This window comes from Tursiops truncatus, chromosome 16 (genome assembly GCF_011762595.2).
Source record: "Tursiops truncatus isolate mTurTru1 chromosome 16, mTurTru1.mat.Y, whole genome shotgun sequence".
NCBI classification, from domain to species: Eukaryota; Metazoa; Chordata; class Mammalia; order Artiodactyla; family Delphinidae; genus Tursiops; species Tursiops truncatus.
The window spans coordinates 21,982,984-21,995,408 of record NC_047049.1 but is presented as its reverse complement, the minus strand read 5'-3'; the positions used below and the strand labels follow the sequence as shown (position 1 = coordinate 21,995,408).

The window sequence follows — 12,425 nt, the reverse complement described above, 5'->3', positions numbered from 1 at the left end:
TAACTTGGTTCTTACTCCTGCTTTGGCCACTGGTTACAATAATTCTTTTACTGATATTTACAATATTTGCAAACTCGGTAAGTTTGTCTCTTTCAGATTGCAACAGTTTCACATCAGGATAACGAGTGATGCAGAGATTTCAGCCACTCCTCAGAACAGATCCTGCCAGAACACCAGCGTAAGTCACCCTGGGGTCCCTTAATGAGACAGGGCGAGAGCTCCATGACCCCAACTAGATACGGTCTATGAGTCCCTTGCCAGCCTGAAGAAGCGACAGAAGCCAGCCCATCGTCCCTCATGCTCCCAGCAAAGATTTCTTGGGGTTCATGTCTCTCAGGGGGAAGGTGAGGTAGGAGATAGATGGGCCCCTGCACTGGACAGCTGGTGTTTGTCAAGTGGAGTAAAACTGAAGCTTTGTTCTCACCCAGACACTCCAAGGACAAAGCTAGTGGCAGAAGCTGAGCTCTGCTGAAGTAAAGAGATAAGATGACCACTCCTAAGGTCAAGGAAAACTTCCCTATCTGCACATGTGCAGGAAGGCTCCTTGGGGGTCAAAAAGGGAGCGGGCATCACCCCATAATATGTGTGGACATGTACCCACAGGCCTCTGTGGTGGGATCCATCTTAGCAAATAGTTGCACATGCATGTTGGGGAGCCTCCTAGGACCACTCAGGTGTGAAAAAAGAAACAAGACAATTGGCCAAATATAAACAAAGACCCAGAAGGACTGTCCTAATAAGTGATTTAAATCACCTCTTCAGGGCTTCCCTGGTGGCGCAATGGTTGAGAGTCCGCCTGCCAATGCAGGGGACACGGGTTCGTGCCCCGGTCTGGGAAGATCCCACATGCCACGGTGTGGCTGGGCCCGTGAGCCCACACTCTTCTCTGGGTGTGTATCTCTGCCTAGTTTCTGACTAACTGCACTCCTCACTAAGGGAGGACGCCCAAATCCTTTCTCTCTGGGTGTGCATCTCTGCCTTACTTCTGTCTTAACAAACTGTTTCTCTGTGTGCTCTCCCACTTGTTGTGCTATGTCTCTAATAATAAACTTTGTACGTGTTTTTACAGTTTTTTGCCTCTGTGAGAAATGCATTTTTCACTGGGGGCAAGAGCCAGGGGGTGTGGTGGTTAGGATTCCTGGTTTTCATCCAAGCTACCCAGGTTCAATTCCTGGGCAGGGAATTAAGATATTGCTTCACACCACCACTCACTGCTGCCTCTCCAAGATCAGTAGGTGCCACTGGACTCTCTAAGTCTGGAAGCTTGATTTAGGCATAGGGGAGGAGAGGTGAGAAGGCATTTGGTAAACGTGTTGGGAAGTGAAAAAAACAAGCAGGACCCTGTGGGGCTCCTGGACGCAAAAGCCTTTCTGTGGCCCCATTTCTTGATTACAGGAAATAGGCTTCATTCAGCCTCCAAGACCTTCCCTGAGTTCCAACAGGCAGGTTCAAATGGTTGCTCGTTAGGGAAGGGAGGGGATGCAGAGACAAGGGAGGACCAGTCAAGAAACAATAGTGCAGCCTTGGGGCAGGGTCCTGGTTCCCCCCTCAAGAGATATACATAACAGTATCTTTGAGCTGTTTTTCAGATACTGAAATGCCCACCAGGTGGGAAAAGTTAATGATATGCTGCCCACAAGCACTCAGACCCCAGACCTGCTGGAACCAGAAGGTTGATGATGCTAATTCCCACTTACCTTCCTACCAACCAGTCAGAAGAATGTCCATGAGCTGATCACACCCTCCTCTTTGAACCATTGCTATAAACTCCTCACTACCCACTACAGGTCGGGACACACAGTTCTGAGGGCATTAGCCTGCTGTGGCCCCTTTTGCCTGGCAAAGCAATAAAACTATTCTTTTCTACTTCACCCAAAACTCTGTCTCCAAGATTTAATTCGGTGTTGGGGTACAGAGGCCAGATTCGGCTTCAGTGGCGGGGAGCTATCAGAATCTGAAACTGACCAGAAGTGGAAACTTCTAACCTCTTCCCGGACCCCACCCTAGAAGTGATTAATATATTAACTGATTGAAAAAGAAGGTAAAAGAAGGCTATGAAACATGGGGTCTAATAATGCCAGTTGGTGTACTAGAGCTGGAGTGGCAAGTTTGATATGTTTTAGATTTGCATAAAAATGCAAATAATGCATAACATTCTTCTCTAGAACATTAAAGAGATCTGATAGCTTTTGAAGGGTCATTGAAGAGGAAATACAAATAACCGAGAAAAATAAATACAAATTCTTAACCTCACTCCTAAGTAAATAAATACAAATTAAAACAATAAGGATATGCCACATTTTTGCTCATCAGACAGGCTATGTTTAAAAAAATTCTCATAACAACCTGGACTATTGAGGGTACGTAAACACAGGCATTCTCATATTTAGAGAGTATGCAATGATGTATCTATTTCAGAGGGAAATGTGACGATGCCTATAAAAATTAAAAATGTACACATTCTTGGATTTCCCAGGGAAATCCCAGGGATTTCCCGTCAGTATTTTTCTTTGAGCAGTGCTTGCTCCCTAAACACGTCTGAATGCTTATTAACCAAATAGGTAATATGTGCGTACATGTATGTATCAACACTCTTTGAAATAGCCAAACACCTATATATCTATTAATGAGATGTGATTAACAAAATTATAGTTGGCTGCATAACGGGGTTCCTATGTAGTTATTAGCCATGAAGTGGCTAAATTTACATATACTGACATAGAAGGATTTTTAACTTGCTATTGCATTCACCCACACTGAATCTGCCATAACAGTTTTACAACATGAATATTTGTGAGTGTATATGTATGTGTACACACATACATATTTATCAGTGTAAGCCTGAACAATTTCTGGAATAATATAGAAGACATATTTTTAAAAAAAATACCAACTTTGGGGACTTCCCTGGTGGTTCGGGGGTAAGACTCCGTGCTCCCAACGCAGGGGGCCTGGGTTCGATCCCTGGTCAGGGAACTAGATCCTGCATGCGTGCCACAACTAAGAGTCCGCACGCTGCAAGTAAAGATCCCACATGCCGCAACTAAGACGCGGTGCAGCCTAAATAAATAAATAAATATTTTTTAAAAAATAAATAAAATTGCCAACTTTGGGGAATGAGAATGAAGATCAGGAAGTGGATCTACTTCTCCCTTGATACACTGGAATACTACTTATCTTTTTATTGTCATCGTTGCTACTTCTGGTGGTATAAAAGTAATTAATGCTTATAGTGTAAACTCAAACCATTTCATTGCTAATACCCTGGGGACTGGTGAGAACTGAGGTCTCTATCGCCTTCCCGCAGTATCTCAGCAGTGCTCGCCTTATCCAGATATTGATATGCATGCCGTTCAATATGGAAATTCGATTGGAGGGGTGGAAAGTGAAAAGCAGAAATGAGATGTCCAGTTCTTACCCACAACAAGAATTAGTGAGATGGTGGCTATACAAGGTTGTGATTTTCCTTTGATTTTTATCTCAGCTTATAAAATGCTGGCTTGAGTTTCGTTTCAGAAAGAGTTTGGGGGCAGTCTTTTTCATAGCTGGTTAAAGGGCCAAGGTTGTTTTTCCCCAGTGAAAGAGATTAGTCTTATGGCAAGTTGTTACAAGGTTAGTCACTCAAGCATATAGACATGGAGACCAGTAATTGTCCCCTGTCCCTGCTGGCACGGATCACTACAAGTACAGAAAAAATTCAGGTCACTGGCCAGGTCTTTCATTTCAGAAGTAAAAGGGAGAAGCAATAAAGCTCAAACTTGGTACTGCAGGTTCTCTTACAAGATGATGTATATAGATGAGCATAAATATAAAACTATAGACCCATGTGTAATTACCACGCAAAGAATTCTGATAAAATTTATATTCTTGGGGCTTCCCTGGTGGCGCAGTGGTTCAGAGTCCGCCTGCCGATGCAGGGGACACGGGTTCGTGCCCCGGTCCGGGAAGATCCCACATGCTGCGGAGCGGCTGGGCCCGTGAGCCATGGCCGCTGAGCCTGCGCGTCCGGAGCCTGTGCTCCGCAACGGGAGAGGCCACAACAGTGAGAGGCCCGCGTACCACACACAAAAAAGTTATATTCTTTTCCTCCAAATTACATATACATACTGGCATACAATTTCAGGGAGTCATGAGTTTCTCATGCTCATCCATTAGCCCTAAGGGACTCTACACACCCTGTAGTTAAAGGCCCTTCTGTAAGAAGACGTGCCCAATGGTGACACACACAGATATTTATTAAGTCAACACACATCAATGTGCCAGGCTCTGAGCTATGTTTTGTGAATGGAACCAAGATTAAATAAGATACAGTTTTTCACAAAGATTTCAATCCAAGAGTTGGGTCAACGTTTTCTCTCTAACTACATAGATTACATACATACATACATACACACACACACACACCTGTACCTGTATTAGGTAAATCAATAGAATGTAGGTTTCCTTTTTATTATTATAATGTACTGGGTAGCAGTTTTAGTGTATTACGTGCACACACACACAGGGTATTTAAACAGTAAAATCTTTGTTTACTGGATGAAGACCTGTCAATTTGTCCTCGGTTGAACACAGGGGCCAATAACAAATGCCACATCCAATAAACACGTTAAAAATATTCCAATAATACTTCCTGTGACTGATTGTAATTTAGGCTACTCTCTTCAGCTTGCTTCCCAAGGCAGAGAGGTAGTACAAGAGAGAATAACATCCTTGTCGTGGTTGTTAACTACGAAACATCCAGATTTCAGAGCACAGCTGGCAAGAAATGTTTGTGTAGGTCACAGACCTTCGTAGAGCAAACGCTTTCCAGAGCTCACCTGCCCTCAAATATGGAGACTTCAATGGAAACAGAAATTAATTATAAAATGTAATCTAGGGAGATTTGAAACGACACTAAAACTAAACTTCGAATAACAAGCCCACATAAGCATTTGCCACCCACCCCATGGCGATAAGCAAAATAAGCGAGGAGGGATTTTTTTTCTGTGTCACGTGTCTCAGTGCATTGTCTACAAAATTCCTAAACCCATTAAAATCAGAAAAAAAATACTTGTTACAAAGTAAAAAAAAAAATCATATTATTTTGGCATACACCCTACCAGATGTATGACCTAGAATATAAACAATGGGTTTCATATACTAAACAGTAATGAAAGGATGGAGAAAAAAGAGGGATCCCAATTCTGGAATGGGGAGAGAGATAACATAGAGATACTGGATTTCTTGGAGCAAATGACCAGCCTGGAGTCTGATTTTTTTTTTTTTTTTTTTGCGGTATGCGGGCCTCTCACTGTTGTGGCCTCTCCCGTTGCAGAGCACAGGCTCCGGATGCACAGGCTCAGCAGCCATGGCTCACGGACCCAGCCGGTCCGCGGCATGTGGGATCTTCCTGGACCGGGGCACGAACCCGTGTCACCTTCATCGGCAGGTGGACTCTCAACCACTGTGCCACCAGGAAAGCCCTGGAGTCTGATTTTGATAAATACACTCTCAGTTATATTTGCTAATAGCTTGCTACTCTGACCTCTCCATGTTCTTTCCTTTCTCCTCCTGTTTCTTTGACCTGAAGCCATGTTTACTGACTCTCTTGGAGAACGACAGACAGACAGACAGATACACAGAGAGAATACGATACTGAGAAAATCTCATTGATTTTTATATTTAGTCAGGAGTTATGCTTAGATCCTTTATTTCAATTGGTAGGTTTTGTTTTGTTTTGTTTTGACAGGGGTAACTTTTCAAATTAAATCCCTTTATTGAATTTTCACTCTTGGATAGTTTCTGAAGATGCTGTCTTTGCAGAAAAGTAAAATAAAATAAATAAAATTAGAATGGATATATTTCATGCCTTGTGAAAGCTGAGCCTGAGATGACAGTTTGGCATTATCAACCTCCATGCCTGCAGGGAGCACAGGAATAATGTTGGGTGAGAGAAAACGTGCCGATCAGGGAAAGTGACAGCCGTGTTGTTTTCAGGATACGGGGTAACGTGCATTAAATGCCACAAGCCAGAAAGCAGCATTATCCCCCAAAGCTTGAAAATAAAATCAACCTGGGATGCTACCAATTCCACCCAGAGCCTTCTAAACAAGGGGTGTAGTCATGGGAGACAGACCCTAAAGCTCTTTCATTAGTCTTTCGTTGTGGGACTTTGTTACTATAAGCGTGTCCCACAGACCAGAGGCATCGGCTTCACCTGCAGACTCTTGGGCCCTTACTGAATCAGAATCCACATTCTAACAAGATCCCTCGGTGGGTCGTATGCACGTTCAAGTTTGAGATGCAATGCTGTAAATTTATCAGACAACCTGGTAAGTGAGGTTAGGTAGCCAGCTGGTAATCCTGACAACTGGTCAACTCTGTGTTCATTCATTCAATACATATTTATTAAGCCCCACCTACATGTAGACACTGTAGAATGTGCTGGAGATGCAATACTGAGCAAAGGTATACTTGGCTCCTGCACACATAGAACTTAATAGGCTGGTGGAGAGGAAAACCTGTGATCAAATGGAATGTGTAATTTCAAACTAAGAAGAATACAATAAAGAAAAATAATAGAGTGGATGAAAGCAAACAAAATAAACTGGTTTAGATTAGGACTTCAAGAAAGACTTCCTTAAGAAATGGATGCTCTCCCTGGATTTGATATAGTTCTATGGTTATTCTGGATGTTATCATTGGGGGAAGCTGGGTGAAGGGTTCAGGGGAACTCCATACTATTATTTTGCAACTTCTTTGTGAGCCTAAAATTATCCAAAAGTTAAAAAAATTAGAAATGATGCTTAATCTTAATCTGAACCATCTTCAGTAATACATTACACTGAATTGGTCAGGGAAGGGGGAACAAAGAAAGGTATTCCAAGCAGAGGAAAGAGTAGGTATTAGAGTCTTGTTATGGAGACACAGAACTTTGTAGTTTCTAAGAATTGAAAGCAAACCCAAAGGCCTGCAGGTGATGACCGAGGAGGGCACAGAGTGAGATGAGGCTGAGGAAATGGGCAGGCGGGAGATTATGCTGCAGCTACAGGTAAAGGTGAGAACTGTGTTCTTTATTACTAGAGCAATGGAAACTAAAACAAAGCTCTAAACAGACGTCATGGCAACTTTTGACTTAAGACAGCTCTGGCTACTGGGTACTGAGAACTGAACCATGGAATCCAAGATAACATTATCAGCTCTGGTCACCACCAGAGAGAGCCCACTTTATAAGGAAGTGGGGGGCTTCCCTGGTGGCGCAGTGGTTGAGGGTCCACCTGCCGATGCAGGGGACGCGAGTTCGTGCCCTGGTCCGGGAGGATCCCACGTGCCGCGGAGCGGCTGGGCCTGTGAGCCATGGCCGCTGAGCCTGCGCGTCCGGAGCCTGTGCTCCGCAGAGGAAGAGGCCATAGCAGTGAGAGTCCCGCGTACCGCAAACAAACAAACAAACAAACAAACAAAAGAGGTGGGAAAGCAGCTCTAAACTGTTGAGATTATTCTGTCAGGTACAATCTGGGCACATTACATATCAGAGCTCTGCCTGAGTTTATAAAGGAGAAAGGAGATGGTCAGCTTGGACCCTGATCTATCCCCACACTGATTCTGCCAAAGAATATATTCATTCCCCAAAGGGGGAAAGAAACCTCTGGAGATAAAAATATCTCCCTGTGAGCACATAGTAATGGAGTAGGTGTGGTTTCTGGAGAGTCTGGATGGCAGGGGTGACGAGCTTCTTTGAGCTGTGAGCTGGTAAACCATGGGTATCATTTGCCTTTGCATCAGAAAAGTGGAGGGCAAGCAGACAGGCTCAGTGTCAGTGATGATGAAGTGTGTGAATTGTGAGGGATATTTTTAAAACAGAGAAGGTCTCAAAAATTAGATGATCACCCTCTGGCTCAGTGCTGAACAACTTCGACCAGGCTCTTGGCACTGTGGTAACTGGAGAGTCCATTCTCTTCCTTTTCTCTGCACTTGAGACCTCTTTCTTTTCACCTGGGTTTTCTCCCCTCATCTATTTTCCTTCTATGCATTTCCCCCTTTTCTCTTTTTCCTTTTTCCCTTTCACCTGTAGTTCCCTAGTAGTACCCCCTGCAATGCTTAGCCCTCCTGGAGAACCTCAGGAACAAAGAAGGGGAAGGAAATCCATGTTGTTGTCGTTTAAATATATTACTTAAACTTTCTATGCCTTGGTTTCTTCATCTGTAAAATGGGAACCACCACCTATGAACTGTAGTGAAGATTAATTGTGATAAAGTATAGAAAGCCCTTAGCATGATTCTGGGTACAGGGCAAGTGCTTAGTAAATATTAGCTACTATAGGAATCGTTATTATTAACTTCTTTAACTTACAGTGAAGAAATGGAGGCATAAAGAGTTTAAGGAACTTTTTCAAGGTCACACAGTGAGTGAGTGAACTTGTGAGTCAGGCAGACATGGCTTTGGATTGTGGACCTTCAGCTTTGCTCTCCATCGTGTGCTAAAGCCAAAACGTCCATAGGAAACACAGTCTTTCACTGTAGCCAACCTAACTAGGGATGTTCAGAACCACCAACTGACGTTTGCCTCCTGCCGCTTACGATGGGGGACAGACAGGATGATGCTCTTCTACAAGCCCTTTCCAAGTGTTCTGTCAATCTCCCACTAGACAGTGAGGCATTGCCTGGATGATATCTGATAAAATAAGGAAACTGGCAAAACAAATCAAAAGAGCAGCAATAATGCAATAATAACAAGTGTTTACTTAAAAAATAAGAAAGTTTGGAATTTTATCATCTCCTGCAAAGAAAAACCCCTTGATTGGATGAGAGTTGCAGAGAACTATTAAGACAACTCTAGGTAACTAAGGCCAAAAAAAAAGTCCTCAGGTCCAAACAACTCAGATTATTGATTATCACCACTGTGATTTCCTTTAACACAGATGCGATTCATGGCAGATCGATAAAATTAATTACTATTAACTTCGTGGAAAAGTTGCTTTACTTACGACCATCCACAGTTCTGGCCTCGAGATGCACAAGATCTGGTTCCTTGTTCGACCCCATCACAGACCTAAATGATGGAGAAACATCAACATTAATGAATTCCCATGTGCCTCAGGGAAACTCAGCTGAGCCCATAAACTACTAATGTTCACGGGATTCTAAAGCCACAATCCTTAGGATACATCTACTGTATTTATTGATATAGCCTGACAGTACAATTTTCACTTCAAATAAAACCTATAAAAAATCCTTTATTTGATGAAGGCCAGGCTTGACTGTGGCAAGGATACTGTGTGTTATTAACTCCGACTTGCAAATGAGTCCCATGCATGTCATATGTAACAGTCTCACTGACAGTATATTAAACTTTCAAGAGTTGTCAGGCAGATGACAGGCAAGCTGCTTTACCTGGGTAACTTGAGCAGTCATTTACACACAGCAAACTGATCTAGTTAATGTTTTCATTTGAAATTTGCAGAACTACCTACTACTATCCTATGAACAGACCACATGACCCAACCAACGTAGTGGCCAGAACAGCCTAGAGTGACCATTCTCTGTATTGTTGAACCTGTGTGAGTGGGAAACACAGATGCACCCATATTATGATATGTGCCAGAAATCACAAGTGTAAGTAAAATACAAGTCTATTTAAAATGCCTTGGAGGGCTTCCCTGGTGGCGCAGTGGTTGAGAGTCCGCCTGCCGATGCAGGGGACACAGGTTCGTGTCCCGGTCCAGGAATATCCCACGTGCCACAGAGCGGCTGGCCCATGAGCCATGGCCGCTGAGCCTGTGCGTCCGGAGCCTGTGCTCCTCAACGGGAGAGACCACAACAGTGAGAGGCCCGCGTATCGCAAAAATAAATAAATAAATAAATAAATAAATAAATAAATAAATAAACAAACAAACAAACAAATAAAATGCCTTGGAGAGGACCCTCAAGATGGCAGAGAAGTAAGACGTGGAGATCACCTTCCTCCCTACAACTACATCAGAAATACATCTACATGTGGAACAACTCCTACAGAACGCCTACTGAACGCTGGCAGAAGACCTCAGACTTCCCCAAAGGCAAGAAACTCCCCACGTGCCTGTATAGGGTAAAAGAAAAAAAGAAAAAACAGAGACAAAATAATAGGGATGGCACCTGCACCGGGGGAGGGAGCTGTGAAGGAGGAAAGGTTTCCACACACTGGGAAGCCCCTTCGCGGACGGAGACTGCGGGTGGCAGAGGGGGGAAGCTTCGGAGCCACAGAGGAGAGCGCAGCAACAGGGGTGCGGAGGGCAAAGCGGAGAGCTTCCCGCACAGAGGATCGGTGCCGACCAACACTCACGAGCCCTAGAGGCTTGTCTGCTCACCCTCTGGGGCAGGTGGGGGCTGCGAGCTGAGGCTCGGGCTTCGGTCGGAGCACCGGGAGAGGACTGGGGTTGGCGGCGTGAAAACAGCCTGCAGGGGGTTAGTGTGCCACGCTAGCCGGGAAGGAGTCTGGGTAAAAGTCTGGACCTGCCTAAGAGGCAAGAGACTTTTTCTTCCCTCTTTGCTTCCTGGTGCTCGAGGAGAGGGGATTAAGAACGCTGCTTAGAGGAGCTCCAGAGACGGGCGCGAGCCGCGGCTAAAAGCGCGGACCCCAGAGACGGGCATGAGACGCTAAGGCTGCTGCTGCCGCCACCAAGAAGCCTGTGTGCGAGCACAGGTCACTACCCACAGCCCCCTTCCGGGGAGCCTGTGCAGCCCACCACTGCCAGGGTCCCGGGATCCAGGGACAACTCCCCCAGGAGAACGCACAGCGTGCCTCAGGCTGGTGCAACGTCACGCCGCCTCGCTCGCCCCGCACACCATGCCCCTCCCTCCCCCCCCCCCCGGCCTGAGTGAGCCAGAGCCCCCGAATCAGCGGCTCCTTTAACCCCGTTCTGTCTGAGCGAAGAACAGACGCCCTCCGGCGACCTACACGCAGAGGCGGGGCCAAATCCAAAGCTGAGCCCCTGTGAGCTGTGAGAACAAAGAAGAGAAAGGGAAATCTCTCCCAGCAGCCTCAGCAGCAGCGAATTAAAGCTCCACAATCAACTCGATGTACCCTGCATCTGTGGAATACATGAATAGACAACGAATCATCCCGAATTGAGGAGGTGGACTTTGAGAGCAAGATTTATGATTTTTAACCCTTTTCCTGTTTTTTTGAGTGTGTATGTGTATGCTTCTGTGTGAGATTTTGTCTGTATAGCTTTGCTTCCACCATTTGTCCTAGGGTTCTATCCTTCCTTTTATTTTTTTATTTTTTTTCTTAATAATTATTTTTTATTTTAATAACATTATTTTATTTTACTTTATCTTCTTTCTTTCTTTCTTTCTTTCCTTCTTTCTTTCTTTCTTTCCTTCCTTCCTTCCTTCCTTCCCTCCCTCCTTTAGACAACGAATCATCCCAAATTGAGGAGGTGGACTTTGAGAGCAAGATTTATGATTTTTTCCCCTTTTCCTCTTTTTGTGAGTGTGTATGTGTATGCTTCTGTGTGAGATTTTGTCTGTATAGCTTTGCTTCCACCATTTGTCCTAGGGTTCTATCTGTCTGTTTTGGTTTTTTTAAAATATTTTTTTCTTAATTTTTTTTTTATTTTAATAACTTTATTATATTTTATCTTACTTTATTTTATTTTAATTTATCTTCTTTCTTTCTTTCCTTCCTTCCCTCATTCCTTCCTCCCTTCCTCCCTCCCTCCCTCCTTTCTTTCTTTCTTTCTACTTGTACTAATTCTTTCTTTCTACTTTTTCTCCCTTTTATTCTGAGCCGTGTGGATGAAAGGCTCTTGGTGCTGCAGCCAGGAGTCAGGGCTGTGCCTCTGAGGTGGGAGAGCCAACTTCAGGACACTGGTCCACAAGAGACCTCCCAGCTCCACATAATATCAAATGCCGAAAATCTCCCAGAGATCTCCATCTCAACACAAGCACCCAGCTTCACCCAACGACCAGCAAGCTACAGTGCTGGATATCCTGTGCCAAACAACTATAAAAACAGGAACACAACCCCACCCATTAGCAGAGAGGCTGCCTAAAATCATAATAAGTCTACAGACACCCCAAAACACACCACCAGACGTGGACCTGCCCACCAGAAAGACAAGATACAGCCTCATCCACCAGAACAAAGGCACTAGTCCCCTCCACTAGGAAGCCTACACAACCCACTGAACCAACCTTAGCCACTGGGGACAGACACCAAACACAACGGGAACTACGAACCTGCAGCCTGCAAAAAGGAGACCCCAAACACAGTAAGATAAGCAAAATGAGAAGACAGAAAAACACACAGCAGATGAAGGAGCAAGATAAAAACCCACCAGACCTAACAAATGAAGAGGAAATAGGCAGTCTACCTGAAAAAGAATTCAGAGTAATGATAGTAAAGATAATCCAAAATCTTGGAAGTAGAATGGACAAAATGCAAGAAACATTTAACAAGGACCTAGA

The 12,425-nt window shown here is 44.4% G+C and overlaps 1 protein-coding gene across 2 annotated transcripts in view; it reads right to left on the bottom strand.

The window, feature by feature from the left end:
* Positions 1-12,425, bottom strand: part of SORCS1 (sortilin related VPS10 domain containing receptor 1) — a 556,814-nt gene that overhangs the window by 153,665 nt on the left and 390,724 nt on the right. For both annotated transcript variants that reach the window (XM_073793984.1, XM_073793985.1), the window contains exon 6: positions 8,963-9,027. In XM_073793984.1, the coding sequence (XP_073650085.1) occupies positions 8,963-9,027 (65 nt within the window). The remainder of the gene's footprint in view (positions 1-8,962; positions 9,028-12,425) is intronic.